This window comes from Tinamus guttatus, unplaced genomic scaffold, assembly GCF_059628265.1.
Source record: "Tinamus guttatus ecotype Peru unplaced genomic scaffold, ASM5962826v1 Tinamus_guttatus_pri_ptg000741l, whole genome shotgun sequence".
NCBI classification, from domain to species: Eukaryota; Metazoa; Chordata; class Aves; order Tinamiformes; family Tinamidae; genus Tinamus; species Tinamus guttatus.
The window spans coordinates 290,558-313,967 of NW_028289275.1; the positions used below are offsets into that span (position 1 = coordinate 290,558).

Genomic DNA, 23,410 nt, shown 5'->3' on the forward strand with positions numbered 1-23,410 from the left:
ATGAAAGGGCACAGACCAGCAGACTACCACACTGGGGTTCAGCAGCCAAAATAAACTGCAACAATATGTGGTATCTTTTCTCCATCAGGATTTTGCCAGTTTAACTATATCAGCTGAAAAAAATGCAGCCTGGCATAACTGAAGGAGTCATGCTAGTTGCTTTCTAAAGAACATACCAGCCCTTTTATTGTCTTGCCATAATAACATTCTCAACACAAACAAAAGCCACATTAGGACATTTGAGGTCTTGGGATGCATGTTTTAAAACATGCCTCAAATCCAAACCACAAAATATATTTACTCTCTTCTAACTTCATTTCCTGCAAGTGTTTATCATGGATGCCCAAAAATATTTCATTAGACCTGGACAACAGTCGACTGGCATTCAGATACACTTATAAAATCTTCTATAAAAACAAAGAGGAAAAGCTTTTACCATGTTATGCTGTGACAATTGAACAAAAAATCAACTCAGAAAATATAACTAGACTACTCTCCTTGCTATTCAGCCTGAGTAAAGCTTGCAGAAGGAGCACAGTTCTTCAGTAAGGACTCCCATCTGAAGCTAAGACCATCGCTGTAGGAGAAAGCACACACATACTTGCATGTTAGCTAGAAGAAAAATACTACAGACTGTAAGAAAGGAAACAGCATCAGCAAAGGAGACCAGAGCTATGAGACACTGGAAGGAATCAAAAGGAAGAAGCACCAAAACAACTGCACACCATGATCAACACAGTTGCCTTTTGCTAGGATGAGAGTATAACATTCTTTCCTACCTTTGCTAAATAATTTGTCATCTATTTACTCCTATCACATTTAAATGCAAATTTTCACCAATATTTTTGTGAAATTACAGAATAAAGATCTCAAGTTATACACTTGCCATTAGAACTGTAATGCTAAAGAATATTTTCAATAAAACCAAATGCCAGAGAACAGTACCTTTAATAAAATCTAGCAATGCTCAAGGCATTCAATCAGAAACTTATGTAAAGCCAGTCTATGCTAACAATCTCCACCACTGATTCTTCCCCAAAATTTGGTGCTTTTCCTCAAAGTGAATGGATAGATATATTAATGTGCTCTGTATCACGCTAAACCTATTGGAAATGTGCTTCTCATCTGACTTGCTTTCCAGGGCAGTGCATATCCTGGGACAGAGGAGTTAGGCTTTACCCACACTGTTACGGACCCTACTCTGCTAGCAGGAAAGATGCTGGTATCCTAGATCCTACGGGATGCAATGCCTTCAGGAAATTTATATCAAAGGATTATTGCATAATTTCAGGGTGTAATAAAACCTCTTACACCGTACACAGGCATTGAGTTCCCTTTGCACTTTTGTGTCGGAGGAAGAACTGTCCCCGTCAACAGCAACTGCAGGTCCCCGTGTGAACCCGCAGGATCCCCTTGCTGTGCATGTGGAGAAAGTTGAAGATTTCTGAGGGCATCGCATGAAAACCGGGGCGAGGTTTGACATTGTCATAGTAGTGGTGAGTTATAAAAATCCCTGAGGGGTTCATAGGGAAGGCCCAAAAGCCGAAAAGGTGGACCTCTTCGCAGAGCTCCAGAGCAGCAGTCACCAGGATGAGGCCAGTGCTGATCCGCTTGGCCCGCACCCCTAGACCAAGCCAGTAGCGCGAGACGTTGATGAGATACTGGGGATGGAAGTAGTAAACAGCTTGCTGGGATTCAAAATCATCCAGGACGTACTTGACCCGGATCGAGACATCCGTGTTGCGGGTGTTGTAGAAAGCCGGCAGCAACACAGAAGCGTTTTCATAGACCTGGAGCACGTCATAGAAAGGTTTCCTCCACTTCTCCAGCTTGTGGAATCTGGAAAAAGATGAAAGGGAGGGTCAGACCAGCAGTAACTTCACTTGTGACCCAACAGACAAAAACCTTGAATGGGATTTGTGCAGAAACGCTTCTGGTGCAGAGGTAATTGAAATAATGTTTCAGTTAAGAACAGGAAAATACTTAGATTGGTAAGTACCTAAAAGAAAGCATCAGTATGAAATGTAGGACAAAAATGAAGGAGGAGAAAAATATCTCCATCCCTCCTTTTGTAGTACATTCACTGAACGCTGGAGAAACCCTGTAGACATTTCCGGCCCTTTTTCATCTCTCACTTAATTATCAAAAGAATGCATTTTTTCCAAGGATGACCAGCTTTATTGTGCACTTCCCAATGCAGGACTGTATAAAAAAGTAACAAACAACAAAGCTAAGCAAAACCTTCTGTAACATGCCCAACTGTAGAATTAAAAAAGAAAAAAGCCTGCAACAACCTGAAGCCTCCAAGTCTTGTAAATATCCAAAAACTCCATGGTATTCAGGTATTAAGGATTTTTAAATGAAAATTATTCTGTCAATTCTAGCTACAAAAACAAACTGTCATTTTTAAAAATATGGATGGCATCCAGTTTCCTTTCAAGCTACTGCATGTGAGTGGTTGGCATGGGGCTGTAGGCATACATAGGACTTCGGGGGAAGGATGGCTCTGCTGTTATCAATATACAGGCCCAAGTATTTAAGGCATTTCTACAGATTGTTATTGATTTCTTATACTGAATAATTTCAATTCAGAAAAAAATGTATGATTAACAGCATCAGTCTTCAGTAGTATTAGAAAAAACCCTCCTCTGTAAGAGTTAGGATTTAGTGAAAGGCAGCTTTGGAAAAGTGATAGGAGGTGAAAACACAAGAAACAGAGAAATGACCTTTCAGTAATTATACTGGGATTGACAGTCACGACATCTGTCTTCACCCCCACGTCTGTGATGTATTTCTCAGATATAGGAGGCAAATTGCACCTATAAAGAAAAGAATTAAGAAAGTTAAACAATTCCTTACACCTTTTCAGGTCTGTAGATTTGATTTAAGCATTTCTTTTTCAAGCTAGAAACAGTTCATAGATTTGTAATTATAGCAAAATACATTGAAGCCTAAACTGGAGTATTAAAATAACACATTCTTAGGGACTGTAAGAAGACCACTGTTCTTCCCTGAGTCAGTCAAAGCTGACTCCTTTGTAGACATAGCCAATATTCATACATTTTGCCTCCCTAAGAACAATTCAACTGTTTATTTATTTGGGCAATTTAGTACTGGAAAAGTTGGGAATAAACCTCAATGACAATCGACCTGACCTTGCTCAGCCTCCACTCACCCACTGGCCCAGCTGCATCATCCTACAACGTTTAGGGCATCCCTGAAGCAATGCTGAAGTAATTAAAACACACTAAACCACACAGTAATCTATTACCCAAGCTCCACTTCCAGGGGAAACATGGATTAAAAAAAAAAATCTGAAGCATGCACCATCAGCAGAAGAACAAGGAATGACTGGTGTTAGATTTCAACTGAAATTTTCAAAATCTTTGGAAGTGCTCCTAAAAACCATCACCGCTTAGACACCTGAATTGCACATCTCAAAAATACCACCTTCCCTAATTCCCAAACACCTCAAAACTTCTCATCTACAACTCTCAGGAACCACAAAGACACTTATGTGATGCTCAGTGTTTTCAAAATATTAAAGTTGCCTCCCAGCCCTTAGAATACAATTCCTCTATCAAGAACAGGAGGGGAGCGTAAAAGTCCTTCAACATCTTCTCAGACTCCGGAGATTCACATCACATCACACAGGAGCTCCCAAAGAGTCTCTCTCTATTAGATCAGAGATTTTTTTTAATTTGTCCTTCTCAAGGACAAAGTTATTTCCAGCACTTCTCTCTGCTAGTTCATTCAATGGCCTTTCAAGGTCCTCAGTTACACCTAGCACCAAGCACTAGATTCATGAGATTACATTCAAAAAGGTTTCCAAATACTCAGCACCAATAGTGGTTAAACACTCATGGCAGGATTAAGAAGGGTAAATTCACTGAAAGTGATAATTTACTGTAAACGTTATACAGTCTGCATAAGCTGTATTTTTGTTTAGGATTAAAAACAAACAAACCAAAAAAACACATGATTTTTACATCCATGAGAGTAGTTTTGTCTCCAAATGTACTCAATGTTTCATCATAAATTTCCACTCTGGCCAGTAGATGGAGATAGACAATAACAACTAGGAAATTATATTTATGTGTATGCATTTTGTATATTCTACTGCAATGTAATTAACTGCTTTCCCAAATTATTTCACAGGAAGAATCTTGGTTCTACCCTACTAACCACAAGCTTCCTGCCAATATTAAAAGGCTTACACAAGCATCCTGAAAGTGTCCATGAATCTAGTTGTGCTCCACAGACTGTTTTTAAACTATTTTAAAGAGTCATTTTGTTGGCAACTAAGATGGTGCTTTCCAGCAGTTTGTCACACCTGGGTGTGCCCTTCATTTCTACCACACTAACAGTTATGATTCGGCTTAGCAGAAATGAATCTACTGTAATTATTTAATGTATATAGTTTATACTAGGCTTTTAAGCTGAAGTAAATTATGTCGTCTGGACTGTGCTACAAATTAAAATTAGGACACTAGCTTTATATAAAGACGGCCCCAGAGGCAAAAACAGGGACTCTGAAAATATTAACAGTGAAGGTAGGACCTACAAAATATTTCTCATTTGATGCCAAATTAAATTACTAAGACGATGAGCCAAAATCTGACCTATTTTTTCTAGTATGAAATCAGAGAAAACTATTGATCTATGTACAGTTACTCTAGACTTACAGCAATGTACCTCAGGTCAGAAAAGGACCAAGAGAGATAAAAGGTTTTTCATTTTTTACAAAAAACATCACAAACCTGTGAGTTGGCTGTCATATGCCATGACTCAAGCAAAGAGCTTAACAAGTTTCAGAGAACAATTAGACACGCAATTAAATAATAACAACATCTTTCCTTTATATATTAAGGATGATGAAACTCCCTAAAGATGATAAAACTCCATCCAGCTTGGTGACACAAGCTGTATATCCCCCACAACACAAAATGTGGAAGATACCAGATATGGCGGGAAGAGCTGCAGAAAGACATGCAGCCTTCAAAAGCACTTGGGTATCCCTCAATACCCTGGAGTCTACAGGACTGAGTGGCAGTGCTGAGCTGGCTCTTTGCAGTCACATTCCTCCTTATCTGAGACAGGAAAAGTACAACATAGAGACACCATCTTCAACCTTCTAGCTTTTTTTGATCCATGTCTTGGGTTTCTGCGGCCAGATGGTGCTCAACCTGATTTAGTAAACAATGTGTGACTTGTGCTGTGCAACCAAAGTGACAGCACGGTTTCAGAAATACAGGTCCAAGGCACATGTGTTGCACCAGGATCGAATTATTAAGCTCTGGCCAAGCTGTGTACCACACAAAAGAGGAGAAAAAATCCCTGGGAAAATATAGCCATGTTCACATGGGGCTGCTTCTGGGCTAATGTCCATGGAACAATAAATCCACAACCTGAATAACAGGAAAGGCTGAACAAGGATATTAAACTTTGCAAAGTAAGTTAGTGATTAACCAAGTGGAGCTAGGGATAAATAAGCCTCCAAAGAACCATTTTTAAAAACATATACCACAGGGGGGTGCTTTTTTTTTTTTTTTTGAAATATTGCATTTTGCACAAGAAGCAGACAATTGATTTGGTCAAATCCCATATTTCCATGCGAGGGAGAACAGCTTTGCAATCCCTTATTCATGACTAAAATAGCTGAAAGAAATGGTGCTACAGTAATTACCGAAACACGAAGTCTGCGCTGTCAATCTCCCGGCCACATCTGCTGTTCTTCAGAATTCCTCCATTCCCAACCACCGCGCACTTCTTGAACTGGGAGCGGTGGTATGGCATATCCTGCAAGGAAACAGTCAGTATCCTGAAACACAGAGGCAATAAGTAGTTGTTTCCCCCCTCCCTTTTATTTTTTTGTGTGTGTATGTGTGCAACCGCATCTTGGAGAAAAAGCCTGCATTTGTGATAGGAAATATTATTAGGCAAGAGGAAATGGATGGCAAGTGGATGACAAGTTGACCATGAGGCAGCAGTGTGCCCTCGTGGCCAAGAAGGCCAATGGAATCCTGGGCTGCATTAAGAAGAGCATCTCCAGCAGGTCGAGGGAGGTGATCCTGCCCCTCTACTCAGCCCTGGTGAGGCCGCATCTGGAGTACTGTGTCCAGTTCTGGGCTCCACAGTACAAGAGGGATGTGGAGCTGCTGGAGAGAGTCCAGCGCAGGGCTACAAGGATGATCAGGGGCCTGGAACATCTGCCCTATGAGGAGAGGCTGAGGGAGCTGGGCCTGTTCAGCCTGGAGAAGAGAAGGCTGAGATGGGATCTAATCAGTGTCTATAAGTACCTCAAGGGAGGGAGTGCAGAGGACGGTCATGGTCTCTTTTCAGTGGTGGCCACTGATAGGACTAGAGGAAATGGCCGGAAACTGAAACACCAAAAATTCCATAGGAACTTAAGGAAAAATTTCTTGACAGTGAGGGTGCCAGAGCACTGGAACAGGCTGCCCAGAGAGGTTGTGGAGTCTCCTTCTCTGGAGATCTTCCAAACCCGCTTGGACACAGTCCTGTGCCACGTGCTCTAGGTGTCCCTGCGTATGCAGGGGGTTGGACTAGATGATCTCTAGAGGTCCCTTCCAACCCTAAGCATTCTATGATTCTATGATTCTATGATTCTATGAAATACATTGCAATATAGGAAGCTGACACTGGTTCTGGCGTGCACATTGGTGTACACGAACTGATGGGCTCATTGTCTTTGCAGTTAGAGATGGGCTATGGGCAACTAATTCAAAAGGAAAAAGTAATGACCCATTTCTGTCCAGATTTATTAATAGAAGAAGCAGTTTTAGAGGCTTGTTTTCCCTTCAGACTTCCACACGGGGGCATAAGCCATAATATTAGTGTACCCCAAGTGTAGCTTTCTGAGCTGCCCGCAAGCTGCTCACTTCTCAGGCTCAGGTCCTGCTTCTCAGAAGCCTGCACACAGTCCCCGAGCAGCTTGCAGAACCCAAGAGGTCTCTCTAGGCCAGACAGAGTATTACAGATACCTATCAGAACTTAGTGCAAATTCTAGTGCTTGCTACACATTCCTCACAGATTGTGCTAATGCCATTAATGATTATTAATTATCACTTGTGCTAACAGCAGTGCCTAGAGCCTTTGGTCAGGGACCTTTTCAGGCTCAGAGAGGGTGAATCCTTCTGTAAACTGTAGGGCAAAATTCTGCCCTCCAACCCACATGTGCAGCTGCTGATCAAGCCAGAGAGAGCTATAAGCACATCCCTGAGAACGAACTGGGCCATTAGAATGAGAGGGCTTTGACATAAAACTGAGCCGAGCTACATATTATGAATATGTAGAGATGCGCTTATATAAGCACGAGAGCACTGCCTTTGGTAGATACATATTTTATGAATAATTTCATACTGCAGGGAGATGCAATCGTGGCATGACATTTCTAGGTGATTTTTCCCAGAATCCTTCCATAGCACTGACAAGACTTCAGGCAAGAGGGCCTGAAATCACGGCCGTCTGAGAAAAGCAGCAGCTCCCTGGTAGAGAGGCTTCTAAACTTGACTGTGCTTTATCCAGCGGTCCCCAACTGCAAAATTCTTTGGTACAAATGGACTTAGATGTAGTCGTGCTTTACATGTCTCCAGACACCAAGGTACTTTTCTGGATCCGAGCCTTTCCCTCGCTCTGCTCCAGTTGCCCACGTGCACATTTAGATAAGAGCACTGCCCTGCCTCTCAGTTGTGCTCACAAGACAACCACATTAAAATCTGGGAGACTATGAAGGGCAATGTGAGCAACAGAAATCTTTGTAACTAACTTGGATATTTTCCTGACTTTCAGAAAGGAATGATTTTCAGTTATCCCCCCAAATATGCCATTTTAAATTTAGAAAGTGTGCCTCATGATAAATCAGTAGCCATATAAGCCTATTTCTGCACATAAATCACAGTGTGTAATAGGAATTGCCCAATGCCTGTAATATTAATACTTTCAGTGGCCATCAGGTCAAGGATTATTTCTAAAAATGTAACCTTTATGATACATACATTTACATTTCTGCAGCCTGTTCACGGAGAAGCCGCAAACAGAAGCAAGGATAAAAATAGTCAGTGATTGTGAATATGTATTATAAAATGGTCATGCCAAAAAAGGCAAACCTACCCTAAATGTTGAACTTAACGTATGTAGGTGAGACCTGTACAAGTCAGTAAGTGCTGCCCAGTAAATGGTATTTTATCCATATTTCCTAAATTATTTCATTAGTCACTTTGTTGTTTGGTCAATAATACTCTCCAGAAAAACACATGCTAGTTTGTATTAGAGCAGACGACTGTTAGAAAGTAGGACAATGAACTGGAATATCATATGGGAAATAAACATATTCACAGTATAAGCAATGATGCTTGCAGAGAAATGTGAAAGAGTGAATTGCTAAATGCTCGGCTATGGGACTTTATCTAATGCAGCAAGTAGAATAAAACTGATTCTGCAAATAGATACAGGTATGAAGCACCTTCGGAAACATTTTGAAGATTTCTTGGTTGATATGGAAGATTCCACTAGTATCCACTTCATACTTCAGTTTAGTCCCCAAGGGAGTATTTTTCTGAGTAGTGAACAGAAAGGCAGGGGCATTGCAACATCTTGACAAAGTAGACCTGTAAAATGAAGAAGAGATTAATTAAAGGAGCTGATAACATGCTTTAAGAGTTGCAATTAGAATGGAAAATATCTCTGAAACGCAGCTGACATGGCATTCATTGTCAAAACTTCTTTTTAACTGTACAAGAGATAAAATGATAAGCTAGAAGAGATGAGACCTCTGTACTGGCACTGCTTTAGGCTGCAGGAAATGCATGTGCAAATTCTGCTCTGCTCCAGCCCACAAAACTGAGCTTCTTCCATACCCCAGGGAAAAAAACATGCTAATGAATTAGGCCCTCTCTGCCTTAGAGGTTTTGTACCTTCTATAAATCACTCCCTGGGCACTGGGCAGGAAACTTGGAGATCTAGAAGCCAGGTAGGGCAGGGACCTAAAAACAGCAATACGTAAAGACACTACCCACCTACCACAGTGGAACGTGGTACACCTTGATTAGAAAAGACTTCTAAAGGCCTTGGTTTTGCCCTTGAGCTTGCATATCCCCTTGAGGGGGATGATACAGCACAGACAGATTGGTGTCAAAGAGAATGGACAGGGTTACAACTGCAGAATCTCAGATAAATAGACCAGATTTTCATTTTCACTATGACAAAATGACTGGTATTTCAATGGAACACCAAAAAAAAAAATGAAATCTTAAAAATGGGAATTCAAGGGGTGAGAGAAAGGGGTGAAAATGCAGCTCTGACCTCTTTTCCATAAGATTCTTGTGAAACTTAAATAGGAAGAGCAGCTTGTCAAATAGGGGTCCATTTCTTAGCTCCCATTTTTCCATGAATGCCTTTCTACTATTAATGCTGTAACTGAAAGCCATCCCACTCTTACTCCACTGCCAGTTTGTTTCTCAGCCAATGCATCTTAGAACTTTAATGAAAAATAAATGTGGTGTGAACTTGAAAGACAAAGCCAAATGGCTCTTACATATTCTGGATTAAATACCATACCTCCAGAGTAAGTATCCCCTTTAAGAGCAGGAAAAATAAACCAGTGCAATTTTATTACAAGTATCAGAAAGGAAACACAGGATTACACAAACATTTCTGTCATGCCCAACTACTATTATATACTTGACTCATGGAGAATGACACAGTATGAGGATCAGATCAAGGCAACAACTGATACTGTGTGAACTGATGAATAATTCTGAATAAACAAGTAAATAAATAACTATAAGCAAGTAATGGAACTGCATTGTCAAGTTTGAGATATTAAAAAAACTCTTCTTCATTAGTTCTTCATTAGTTTTTTGATCTAATGTCCAACTAATTTTCCAGAGGCACATTCCTTAATGTGTGTGTCGGATCTCTCATGGAAGATTGTCCAGGAAATTGTTCTTCTTTCTCTAAAGTTACAAAAGCTAGTGTGATTTTCATGCTTCATTCCCATCTGCTGCTCTTCATGGCCGCCTTTCAACCTTCCTGGTTTCCCTCCATCTCACATGAGGCCCAGCACTTAACTTTAAGGCATCTACTAGTCTAATTCCAAATTTGAGACTTCTCTCTGCTTTTATGGGACTACAGTTTCCTCACACATTCACTCACTGATGTTTCTGTCCCGTAAGACAAAAACAAAACAGACTCCAAACTTCCCTGTTTTCTTGATTCCTGTGATTACTTTTCATAGAACAGCTAATGAAGAATTGATTATATATATCTAGATGCTGGTCAGAATCTTAAGCAGTAAGAGATCAATCAATTTAGCCAGTGACAGGAGTATTTCATCTCTTCTTTCTCACAGTACCCCGAGCAGGATGGAGTGGGGCACTTTGATTAAAGTGCTGGCGTTGGTAGTCAGTGTTGGTGGCCTAAGAGAGAGCAGTAGTCCTCCAGGTGGACCTAGATAGTAATTTCTTATCAATCCCACCTCCAGGCTGAGCTCTGTACTTCAGCATGCTCACTGCACCCTGTACACAGTCATTAAAACCAGTGCTCTCACTCCTAGCAGTCTTTAAGCCTTGACCAGGATAGTAAACTCTAATTCTGGTCAGCTCTTCCCTTGCCAAGTGGACTCTGATTGTTGCCTATCGGATATTTTTTCAGAAAAAAAAACACATCAAAGAAATCCCACAACTGGAGTTCATGTTGGAAAACCTGCTATGACACTTCCACCTGGGGCTACCAGTTACTTCTAATAATGCTAAGGGCTAAATCAGTATTTCCACAGGATATCCATTCTCCCATTCTCTCAACTCATAATAGCTAGTACCTGGAATCATGAAAGAGAATAAAGGAGAAAGTGGTAGGGCCTTATTCTAAACAGCAGCTCTGAATCATGTCAGTGACTTACAGACTAGCCATTCTATATTCCACCTACTCTGAAATAATCTGCTTTCACTGTACGTACTCAAATAATCCTGTACATGCTGAATAAGACCTTCAGCAAATAGGACATCATACAAAAATAAAAGTATTACAGAAACAAACTGAAAAGATGTCCGAAGACTAGAAGAAACATTTAAAGATATTCAAGGAGTACACAGTGTCAGTACGCTATGCAAAAAATTATATACAATTATACACGATACACAAAAATCCAGTTTGAAAATTTCGTAGACCAAATTTTCAGTGTTACCAGTGATATCACCATTTTACACCGCCAGACTTAGGCCCATGGGTAAATGCATGAGGTGTAAAGATCAGCTCTTGGCTCCAGACTCACTTCTGCATGAATCATACTCAGGAAGGCCTTTCCAATGCCAAATTCGTTGCCTTTGCTGGGACAACTGTCCCACATGCCCCCAAAACTCTCTTTCACACTTGCTGTTGACTTTTTCGAAAGTAAGAAAAGTTGATATTTATTCAAATGGACAATTCTGTTTCAGTTGTAGTGTTATATTGCCTACTCTGGCAATTCATGTGAAGGTTTCCCCTCTCTATAACAAGCTAAAGTCAGACTAAAGTAATTCTTATTCTCATTAATGTGAACCATTCTTACTTGAATAAGTTAGCCTCTGTGACATTCATCTCCCATTTGCACATCTGTAGGCTCTTCCACCTGTCAAACAGTTCAGTTTGCTTCACCCTAAAAGAAAAAAAGAAAGAAAATCAAAATTCACTCTATTACAAGGCATTCAATTCCTTCACTCTCTGCAGTCTGGGGACCATGTGTGGGGAAACTAGCCAACTATTGTTTTTTTGGGGAAGAAGTCTGCCAACTATTGTTTTTTTGGGGAAAACTCGTGCTCTAGCAAGAAGACCCAGCAAGGTTGATACTGGTAGACAAGATGCTTTATGTGGTTGCCAGCTATTGTTATTGGAGGCTTTCCTTGTATTTTGAGGAGTATATAAATCCATCCTACAAAACAGGTGTTGGGAAATCCATTTTACAACTGGGATAGTACATGTAGTGGCAGGTGTGTGTGAGGGTGAGAGGACAGAGAAACCTCTTTATATAAGGATTTTTTCCTCCTCCTCTCTTCAATAAATATGTCTTCAGATGTATCAGTGTCACATCTACTTTTTCTAGTTTGATTCATGGTGATACATTACAACCTATTAGTTTTTTATTTCATTTTCTTCCTCACAGTCTTTTCTGATGTATTACAATTAAAGACTTGCGTTCGGTTGATTAAGCTGCCTTGTAGGCCACGGATTTAACATTACAGCCAAGTGCAGGCTTCAGTTCTGGGTGAGGGCCTGAGGAAAGCCATCAAGTGGAGGAACTTCCAGAAAATGCACTTAAGGCAATGAAAAGTTGTTTAATAGCTAGTAATTTCATGGAAATATGACCCAGAAAAAATATGTCTGTAGATCTGGCAAGTAAAGGTCAGTGTCTTAAATCTCCCGGACAAAAGAAGTGGATAAAGCTGAAGAAACTGATTACTACTTTAGAGTTCACACACACTCTTCCACATTTGGACAACAGAAATAACTAAGGCCTTGCAAACATCTAGAGCTACAGAGCAATGCCACGTACTGCATCTGAGATTTCTTAAAAGACTGACAGATCTTAATGTGTTCTTTTCAGGTCTGGGTGCTTTGAATGTCTAAACAAAGCAAAGATTTTCAGGATAATTATATATTTTAGATGAATAGACTTTAGGATTTCCCAGTCTGTGAAAGTCACAGAAAGGAATTAGGTCATATTGTACTTTCCGTGGCTCACGGGAGCATGTTATCTTAGAAAACTTCCATTACCGCAAGGGCTGACTTAGAAAATGTAGATATTTTGCAAGCATGTTAGAAGAATCCAGCATAGTAAAAAGAGCTCCCTGTGAAATGGTGTCAACTGTACAAGCAAGGCTGACTCTATCCAAATGAGTGGGAGTCCACAAACATCTATGTGCCATTGGATAAGATGAAGAGAGATGAATAATCCTCTCTACCATCTGATAAGTATACAGAAATGCAATACAAAACTCACTATCTTCAGCAGAACATTGGCAGAAGTGTCAAATTCTCACCCCTTCTATTTATTTTTAAGCAATGCAAGTCAGCAAGGAGTGAGAAGTCGTTACTTGTGTATCCTTCATCCAGTACCATAAACAGAAGACAAGGACGTAACCTACATTTTTCTGTGCACAAAGCGAGTGAGGGAGATATGCTCAGAATTCGTGTAGACCTGGAGCAACAAATTCCATTTGCTTTGATTGCTTTTTTCATTAAGACTGATGCACTTGTATAGCACCTTTCAGCTGAGATTCTCAAAGCATTTTACAGGCATTAGTAAGTCTTGTGGATTGTAGGCAAGAATACTAAATATGAAAACTACGGGTTTTAGACACAGTGACAGATTAAGCATACTCTGAGAATCTAGCTCAGAAAAATATAAAAGGATAACATGAAAATATCCTGCTTTTTCTGTTTAAACCCTGGAATGCCTGAACTCTATGGGCAACCTTATTTATCTGTTTCATTCCATCTCTATGGTTTCACAGTTATGTCTCAGGCAAAGTTTTTTTCTTTTTTTCTTTTTTCCTTAATGTGCTTATAAGACCAAAGAAAATAAAATAAGGATATTGTATTATTTGTCAGAATCACAGTTTCTTCCTTTTGCATTGAATGTGTTGTTAACTTCTGCAGCTTATTGTCACAGGAGACTGTGGACATCAAAAGTATAACTGGGCTCAGAAAAGACCTAAACAAAGTAATAGAAAATAGGTACATTTGTGAGTCTGACTGCGATGGTATAGACTCCACCTATAGCTCAGGGAGTCCCCATGCCAGTGTCTACAAGGATTCTACTTCATTTTGCTTCCTTTCTTAGCCTTCACTATTGGCCACTGTCAATGACAGAGTATTAGGCTAGATGGGCATTTACTGTAAGCTGTCTAGCTGTTTTTACCATTGTATTACCCTCACTAGAGGGCCTATTACAGCCAATATTACAAACATGGTATTTAATTTCATGGCTGAGGGAGCTGGGCCTGTTCAGCCTGGAGAAGAGAAGGCTGAGAGGGGATCTGAGCAGTGTCTAGAAGTACCTCAAGGGAGGCAGTGAGGAGGATGGTGCTGGCCTCTTTTCACTGGTGGCCACCGACAGAACTAGAGGAAATGGCCACAAACTGAAGCACCAAAAGTTCCACAGGAACTTAAGGAAAAATTTCTTGCCAGTGAGGGTGCCAGAGCACTGGAACAGGCTGCCCAGAGAGGTTGTGGAGTCTCCTTCTCTGGAGATCTTCCAAACCCGCTTGGACGCAGTCCTGTGCCACGTGCTCTAGGTGACCCTGCGTGTGCAGGGGGGTTGGATTAGATGACCTTTAGAGGTCCCTTCCAACCTTAACATTCTATGAATCTATGAATTCCAGGTAGTGATACTGGACCTGATGGAAATTCCTCAATTTGTGCGAAAAGCCTCCAACAATTTCCAATGGACCTCAGATCATACTGAAATGTCACTACTTGCACATATAACAGAACCTCAGAAATCTTTGATGAGATGAAATCCCTTTCCATGGGATTTAGCCTTGCACCTTTGACAACCTTGTAAGTGATCATTTTATCCTACCAGAAGGTTGCAAACATTCATTCATACTTACATAGACAAAACCTTCACTGCAATGATATCCTGCCGTAACTCCAGGCATTTTGTGGAGTTGTATTCCAATGGTCCTTCATAAAACTCAAAATACCTGAAGGAGAAATAAGAACAAAGGTTATAAGTAAGTCCTAGACTTGCAAACATATCTTACACATCAAGGGAAATGTACTTGAAGTTGTCACCTGTGATCTGCCTAACCTAACACTACACTGGCTGACCTAAAGGCAGGGTAGTATGTCAAGAAAAGCACAGACATCACTGATGATGACAGAACAACTGCCCCCGTCCACCCTGTCCATCCCCTTAGAAATTCAAATGTGAACTATAAGATGTTCAAAGGAGAGAATCGTGGTTTTCATGTAGTTAATCTGAACTAAGTTATTAGAATGCATTTGAATCAGTTGCCACTTGTTTAGGTTGTATGTGGCTATGTTTCCAGATTTCATGTCCCAGGCACCAGCAAGACGTAGCTAGGTTTCCCAGCAGTCGGCACATGGCAGCTGCAACAGAAAGCAGGAAAAGATAGTAATCGTTTAGGGAATATCATCCCCAGCCTCTGGGTATCTCAGTGTACGTATGTGGAGGGTTTAATAAAATTTTCCTTAGATTCTGTTCTTAAGATAAAAGCAAAATGTTGGAGGTTGCGTCCTGTCTGTGCAACCTGTTGCACACTTATACACAACTGAACTTTCTCTCGGCTTGTACATTTTGAGAGGAAGAGGAACAGGAGTTCCTTGTTAAAAAATCAGAATGCTTTTGAGAAAGAAAGGATTTGATGCTCATGTATTTTGCAAATGGCAATGCAACTCTTAATTAAAACACAGATGCCTACTTTTCTGGTTAAACTGTTAAAACAGGCTGCCCAGAGAGGCTGTGGAGGCTCCTTCTCTGGAGATCTTCAAACCCGCCTGGATGCCACCCTGTGCCCCTGCTCTGGGTGTCCCTGCTGGAGCAGGGGTTGGACTGGATGATCTATAGAGGTCCCTTCCAACCTCAACCATTCTGGGATTCTGGGATTCTGTGATCCAGCAATGCATTAAGCCTCCTTAGCATTAATTGTACTGATGGTGCAAGCATCAATGATGCGACAATAACACTAATCCATGAGACAGCATCTAATTAACAGATAGAAAGGATAATCCATTCTACCACTCTTTTTCCCTGAAGTATTTCTACTATGTATTTGCTTCTCGACATTTCCCCCGTCTCAGATACTGAGGCGGATTAGCAGAAGCAGCTCCCTGGGGCACTGGCCGTCCTGTCCCTTCAGAAGAGCTTCTCGTTGTATTTCGCCAGGATGCAGGTTTCGCTCAGCACGAGGCTCTGACGCAAGGAACACGGGCCTCCCTCCGCCACTGCAGATGTCCTTTAAATCCAGCTCCTCCGCTCAGCAGGGCCCAGATCCCCGTCCTGCCGGGAGCGCTTGGAAACCAGCCCACCGCGCTCTCTCAGAAGCTCAGTCTCACCCACTCCCTGCGTTTTGAATGCCGGTTCTGCCTTTTAACTCCCACTCAAAATCATGTATTTCCTGGTGAATGAAGATACACTAGCCTGTCAGAAAGCCTAATTAGCACAAATGGAAGCTGTCCTCCCCATAGTCTTCCTCAGTCTGTTTGACACCCAGCTAGGAAGTAAGGGCGTAGTGTAGTTTATTTTGATTTATGTTATTGATCGGTGACCACTGACCCTTCCTACTATGCTACTCGTTTTGCTATGGAGAAGGTCTGTATCATCTGAGCTTTACAAGAATGACAGCCATGTTTTATATCCATACTATAGGAGTCTACATGGTAGCTTCCAAATTTCCTGCCCCAGCACTGCCTTCCCTTCTTCTGGTGCAATGTAAATAACTTTTATTCTTCAAGAACGTAAGTCTACAGGAAAACCTATCAGCATAGAAATCCATGATTCCTTAAAATAGGGAACAAAACTACAAGTGAGTTAGGACACACTGAACATTTACACACGATGAGGGGTTGTAGTTTCCAACAGAACTTGACATTACACACAACTTGCAGCTCCAAGGCCATTCAGGTTGGTTCTCATGCCCTAATTTAGAGCATTCTTCCATGATCAACTTAACATCACATAAGATACACGCACTGGGAAGAGGTTCTTTCTTTATGGCCCTCAGTACTGAATGCCCAGAAACGAAATCCTATTCACTTTGTAATTTTCCATTCTGAGACTTTCTTCTTCTCTAACCATCATGCCTCTCACTGCAATCTCACTTATACCTGGGCATTTTACTGTGTTCACCAGTGAAAGGCAGCGTTGGTTTCCTAGTCCACTACCTACTATAACACCCAGGTCTTTGATCACCTGCAGTCAGGTTTGTCCTGCTTTGATGAAAAGTAGTATTTTCTTTATCATGCTGCATGAATCAAAAGGTTTGGGACCTAAATCCTGCCTTCAAGGACCACTTGGATTGGGACACTGATATTTTGCAAAAAGTACTAAAATATAATTGAGGATAATTGTCAAGCATCCTTTAAAAGAGATTGTTTTCACCTGCACAAGCTGCCTTCCTGTTTTGCTAGTTCCTCCAGGGACAATTCTGCACTGCTCATGGGGAGGCTGCAGCATGTAGGCTTCAAGAGAACTAAGTAGTGCAGGAAGGATTCTACTTCCCCTGCAGGAAAAACAAAGATCTTTCCAAAAATACACATTATCCAGTGACTAAAGATGAGACAAAATGCACCAAGCCCTGCAGGTTTGTGCTAGTATACTAGGAGAACATTCCAATTAGCAGATCCTGCATACATCAGCAAAGGCAGATCCATGGTCAGCCCCAAGCCTAGGTTCACTTTCCAAGTCTAGTAACTTTACAAGAGTACAGTTTTCAAAGGATGTGGGGATTCACACTGACCCAGTAGAGTCAGCATATGATATTCATGTAACCACATAGCAAGAAGGTGGGTGAGGAGGAGTACATTGTGGTGCCACCCAGGATGCCACCCTGTGCCCCATGCTCTGGAGGTCCCTGCTGGAGCAGGGGTTGGACTGGATGATCTCTGGAGGTCCCTTCCAACCTCAACCATTCTGGGATTCTGTTGCCCAGACTGCAGGATTACTACTGAGAAGTTAATGACCCTTCATATCATTCCTTGCCAAAAAATCCCACCTGTGGATATAACTGTTGTTAAATGACACCCCTACTCGCAGACTGGCAGATGAGGCAGAAATGTCTCCTGGATTAATTTACACTCCTCTAGGGCTGTGATAGGGGAAAAAAAAAAAAAAAAAAAAGAAAGAAAAAGAAATCACATTGCTGCATGTGCTGTTTCTGCAGCTTGAGAGCCTGTGTTGACTTGTCTATAGCTGGTTGGTGCCTGAAAGCCTGAAGAGAGAGACTAGCTGCTGCGGGCATGGAGCGGGAGGCAGAAGAAGCTATAGGCTTCTTCCATAGGCGTTAATGAAACCTTTCGACCAGTTCCTCCTACAAGGCAACAAATCTAGAAAGGGATGGGCCATATCCCTCCTGGCTCCTGCACTGCTGAAGCCAATAGCATTGGCATTAACAGTTTTTTCACCAAGAATATCTCAAATGCTACAAGGTCTCCACAATAAATTTAGATTTAAAATTTGGCATTTAGGAAACACTAATGATTGTTTTACAGGTATGCATATAGCAGTGAATTCTTAACAAAGATAAGTGGTACCATTAATAATTAAGAACAATTTTAACAGTGGGAGGTGAATAAATGAGTTTGGAAACAGGCAGAATTTGCAGAAATCAGAGGTAAACGTACAGGTCCAGCTGATCACGATCTTTCAGTATATGGCTAGGAATGGAATGTGGCACTAAAGGAATGAAGCGATCAAGCAGGAGAAAATGGTGAAACATTTTTTTTCATTCTATTACATGGTTAGAGCACTTCTGGATTACTACATCCAGTTCTGGTCTTCCAACTTGGAAAATAGTGTAGAGAAACAGGAAAAGACCTATAAGAATGACATGGATGCCAAAAAGTATGAGAGGCTTATAAAGTTTAATCTATAAGTATGGTGACTGAGTATAGACATACTACACCAGAAAGAAATTCCTAGTGGCAGGAAGCTTTTCCATAAAACAGATCAAGAAAAAACAGTATCCAGTGCCTGAAAGCTGAAGATAAAATTAGTGTCTTTGGTTCTAGCCTGTATTTCTTTCCAGAAGAACCAGAGAAATCAAACAGAAGACAGGAGCTTGAACATGGCTCACAGTTCCCAAGAGATTTGCCTAGATGCAGTTAAAAATTATTAATTCATGAATCTCCTGATCTTCTGCGTAGGATATTCTGAAATGTTTGTTAGATTTGTTTCTTCACATTATCAAGAGTTTTTGCTGGGTTTTGCTGGTAAGAGATGGCATCAGATATACATCTGGACACCCAAGAAAAGTAGTTTCCCAAGATTCCCTGCAGATTTCAAAATTAAAGATTTTTATGTATAACAACAAAAAATGCTTCCACAGAGTAGACTTAAATCCACATTTGATCACTCATAGACTTTTATATTTCTGTTTTTTAAAAGCGGTTCATTGATGGCTCTACATCCCTCCCAAATAACTTTTAAAATAATTATGAATCCATCAGTTAAATCTCAGAGATGTCCCTATTCTTACATTCTTGTTTTGATCTAGCTGCATGACTTCACAGACAATTTACGCATCCATACAGATAGGATGATAGCTGTGATGCCCTGAGGATCTTTATTCACCAGGACTATGAAAGCTCCTGGCAAACTGGCACTTGCTGCTCGCTGCCATTCTGATTTTGATGTCCTGTCTTCACATCTCAATACGTGGATCATTTGGGAGTGTTTGGCTCAGCCGCCCACAATCATCAGCAGTGAGAACTGACTAAACATATACTCCTGCCAATGCAGATTTGTCTTCTTCTCTTCTATCTGCTTGTTTGGGACCAAGGCCGCTTCAAAATTTCAGTCCAATACGCTCTCCAAGACACCTCTGCTCCAGCAGCTGTGGGTGTAACAGCAGGAACTAAAGCAGAAACAGCTCTGGTGACAGCAAAGATGAGGGAACCTCGTGCACTTCATTCCCGTGCTGGGACAGGCCCATCTTGCAGATCATCCTCCTGGAGCAAACAGATGTAACCCCATAGCGCCCGTGCTTCTGGGTCACCTCACATGCTGCAGGGAGTCCTATTTTACTAATGTCATTTCAGGACTCCCCTATTTTGAATATACTGCTTTTTGGCTGTTGTAATTAACTCCATTCCCATCGCTCTGATTGCTAGAAGCCTCTGATCCTGTTATCCGTATTATCACCTGGGAGGCATGGCATAACACATGACATATATACGACACTTACATAACACTGACATCTGAACAACACATTTTATTTTTCTAATGCCAGCAATGGCTTTTTTTTTATGGTTTTCAAGATTTTAGCAGCTTTGTATTATGGGTTCAGCACTGCAAATTAAGGAACATCCTGAGCTACCGTTCCGGCCTATAAGGTTTGAAGGCTTAATTCTTTAGGCACATTCTTGAAAAAAAAAATCTACAACATGAATCCAATGGACTAGATAGTCTATTTTGTTGCCACTGGGGACATAGCTCCAGTTTTGTCATATTGAAAACTGAATGTACAAATTAACAGGCACCAAAGCATAATGTTCACTTCTTCGCTCACCCATCTAAGGCTCTTGCAGTCTCACAAGACCTTCACCTCAGAAGAACTGAAGAGGTTGAGAACATGATAACCCAACCATTTCAACAGCTTCTTGTCATATAATCCCAGTAAATTGCAAAACATATTAGAAAGGCAACAGAGAAGAAGAAAATGAGGATCTACGAAACAGTCTGATATTTTTTTCTTCAGGTAACCAGCACCACATTGAACTTTTTAACTTAATCACTTGCAAGGATGTTCTAAGATTTCTAAGGTTTTGTGCAAGCTACAGAGGAAAAGGTTGAAAGCTGAGCAATAGCCATGGAAAGCAATGGCTGACATATAACCAGCAACAAATAAACCCGTATTAAATGAAGAATAGCTGGGTGAAACTGCATCCAAGCAAGATTACCCTAATGCATTGGGATGAAGCTCCCTGGCCAGCTTGGTTTCTCTGGCACAGAGGAGTTGTCTACTCTCAGAGTAAGACTCATTTTCTGTACTCCAATCACAAGCCATGATTCAACTTTGTACATTAGTTAAAAGGTCTGAATAAGTTCCTACTGAAATCAGTGAGAAACTCTTTGTTGACTTTAACAGATACTGAGTCAGGTATAGGTGTTAATGTAGGTGTTAATCTCTTGACGCTTGGGCTGCAGAAGACTTCTGTATTACCACTCAGGTAACATGAAGTTCTTCACTTAGTGAGCTATTTGATCCTCTGTGTGCAAAATTTAATCATCTTCCCTATTCATTGGTTTTGATACGGCCACTGATCTTGTGGAGCCTGACTTTCTTACAATTTCTAATGCATTTCTTCACGCACTAAGCCTTTTCCTTAGAAGTACTACATTTTCATCTAATAAATCGCTTTGATCTTACAGAAATGAGATGTCAGGGTCTCTACAGCAAATATTAAGTAATATAGTTAAAAGATAAACAGCTGTTATAGAGTACACATAAGCCAACAGTGCAAATGTATGACTGTGTTCCTGTATACCCATAAAAATATAAATGATATAAATTAATGAAATGGTCATCAATTCAGTGCTGAATTATAATCTAAAAAGAGTCACAATATCTATTTCAATTCATATCTTTAAACAACAAACCTTTTGCAAGGAGGTAATAACCCATGATAAACTGCAGAGCCAAGCACTGAAAGGTATTGACTGTACATGTGCTAACACAGAGTAAGTTTTATGCCCTTTAGATCTGTCATTGGAGACTTGTAAATATATACAGACAAATTAGGGCAGGTCCTTTTCAGTCTCTGAATATCTTTCACTTCCACAGTTATTAACATGCTGCTAACTTTGAATTTTGCATCTTTACATTACCACATTCGAAATTTAGACCTGAATTGTGAAGCAAGAGTCCATTTGCATAAAAGGCACCTACACCCTGAACCTCTTACTCTTTGAAGAGGTTAAATAGACTGAGAATAGTATTGTAGCTCAGTGCTTCATAGCTTATATGTACCTTGCAATCAAGGGATTTGTCTTCACCCCGCACTGAGTGACAGTTCAATTGCCTCTCTGAAGGGTGCCTAGAGGGAGGAATCTATATTTATTAATTCTCTCATCTCAGCAAGACAATCTCTCTTTGTCACATTCAGTTTTCTGATACCCCAAGTGCTCGAACTGAAGACTTTGAATATACAAACTATAGATGCAATGAGGCAACAGAAGTAGGGACAGGCAGACAGACAGATTTGTTTTTCCCTTGCTCTGGGCTAAAACAGCAGCTAAGTTGGTTCCTTCCATAAAACTTCCTCGGCTGGTTAAACCGGTGGCACAGCAGGCAGCAGCAACGCAGGATCGTGTTGCAGCACGGAGCTGTACCAGGAATTGCTGCACGGATTCAGGAGGTCCGGGAGCCTGGTCGGATTCTGCACTTCCACTTGTCTTTGGAACGCTATGAGCAGCGCAGCTGTGGGGCACACGGTCTCAAAATACACTGTGATGGGATCACTGACATCATCCACAGAGACCTATCCTTATCTAAGCAACATCTATTTCTTTTTTTTTCATTTTTTTCCTTGACTTACCAATTTCTGGGATTTTCCTGGTATTTACTGAACCTAGTCAGGTTCACATGATTCAGGATCTTTAAATTCAAGTCAATAGAGACTGTGAGTACTAGTACTACATGTTGAAAGTCACTTTTTAAACCATGCACAGAGAGATTTCCCCTTATATTGCTTTGCACTAAGGTTTCTCTGCTCTTCAAGACAAACGTGTTGGAGCGCTTCCTATGCCAAAGCTGCTAATTAAACAGTTTGTCCCGCAAGGGAGTTTTATAAAACTGAAATTCCAGGATGACGTGGAATTATGAGCCCCCCAGATTTGTGCCAATGGCCTGTGACATCCATGGAGCATTTCAGCAGCTTTCCCAGGTGACCATAGGCACAGCCAGGTTCCTACCACACATGGAGTTTCCTTAGACCTCAGATACTTAAAGTCAGAAAAGTCTTTCTACAAATTATCAAGTACAAAATATGCAACAGCAAATCCGTGCTTCTTCTAACAGTGTCAGAGTAGGATAAATAAAGGAAGTTCTCTGATCTTGTCTTGCTAAAATGTTTTTCTCAAACTAGGCTCTGGAAAGATTTCAAATGGAACTATATCTTTCTTACAATATATGTTCTCCCATAAAGAAAGCCTAGGGCCAGATTTTGGGTAGTTATTCCCTCAGGGGTTGGTACCTGGTGCCTGTGCCACTGCCACTCTTCACTGCTCCGTCATCGGTGAAATTAATGGTGCCGGTCCAATTTGCCAATTCCTCTCCATTCTGCCAGCTAAAGTGCAGCCCTCTAGCAAGAAAACGAGGCAGTTGATGTTTGATATCATTCATTAGGTTAACTCTTTCAGCATGAGATCTTATGTCCTCTTTTTAAACACTGCGGATATGACACATTCACTGAAAACAACAAATAAATATCAAGAATTACAGGTTGTATTCCCACAAATGATTAATTTTCATTCCTTGGAACCAAATTCTATGAGTCCTTGGCTGCAAAACATCATCAGCTTCCCCATCCAAATTAGAAGACCAGTAATCATATGAGGTCAGCAGCAACACATATATACCTGGCAAAAGGTGGAATTTTAATTCCCAGAGACACAAGCACAAAAAGGTCAATGCACTACAAAAAACTGCAGTGGATCCATAGGGCCAAA

General features: G+C 40.9%; 1 protein-coding gene across 2 annotated transcripts in view; it reads right to left on the reverse strand.

The window, feature by feature from the left end:
* Window positions 1–1,083: 1,083 nt before the first annotated feature.
* The window catches only part of ST8SIA5 (ST8 alpha-N-acetyl-neuraminide alpha-2,8-sialyltransferase 5), a 35,217-nt gene continuing 12,890 nt past the window's right edge, over window positions 1,084–23,410 (reverse strand). Inside the window, exons 2-8 of one of the 2 annotated variants that reach the window (XM_088537275.1) lie at window positions 22,936–23,043; window positions 14,610–14,702; window positions 11,567–11,653; window positions 8,483–8,627; window positions 5,687–5,799; window positions 2,727–2,819; window positions 1,084–1,839 (exon numbers count right to left, since the gene is read on the reverse strand). In XM_088537275.1, the coding sequence (XP_088393401.1) occupies window positions 1,371–1,839; window positions 2,727–2,819; window positions 5,687–5,799; window positions 8,483–8,627; window positions 11,567–11,653; window positions 14,610–14,702; window positions 22,936–23,043 (1,108 nt within the window). In that variant the 3' untranslated portion in view covers window positions 1,084–1,370. The remainder of the gene's footprint in view (window positions 1,840–2,726; window positions 2,820–5,686; window positions 5,800–8,482; window positions 8,628–11,566; window positions 11,654–14,609; window positions 14,703–22,935; window positions 23,044–23,410) is intronic. The other variant, XM_088537276.1, reaches the window with a different exon arrangement.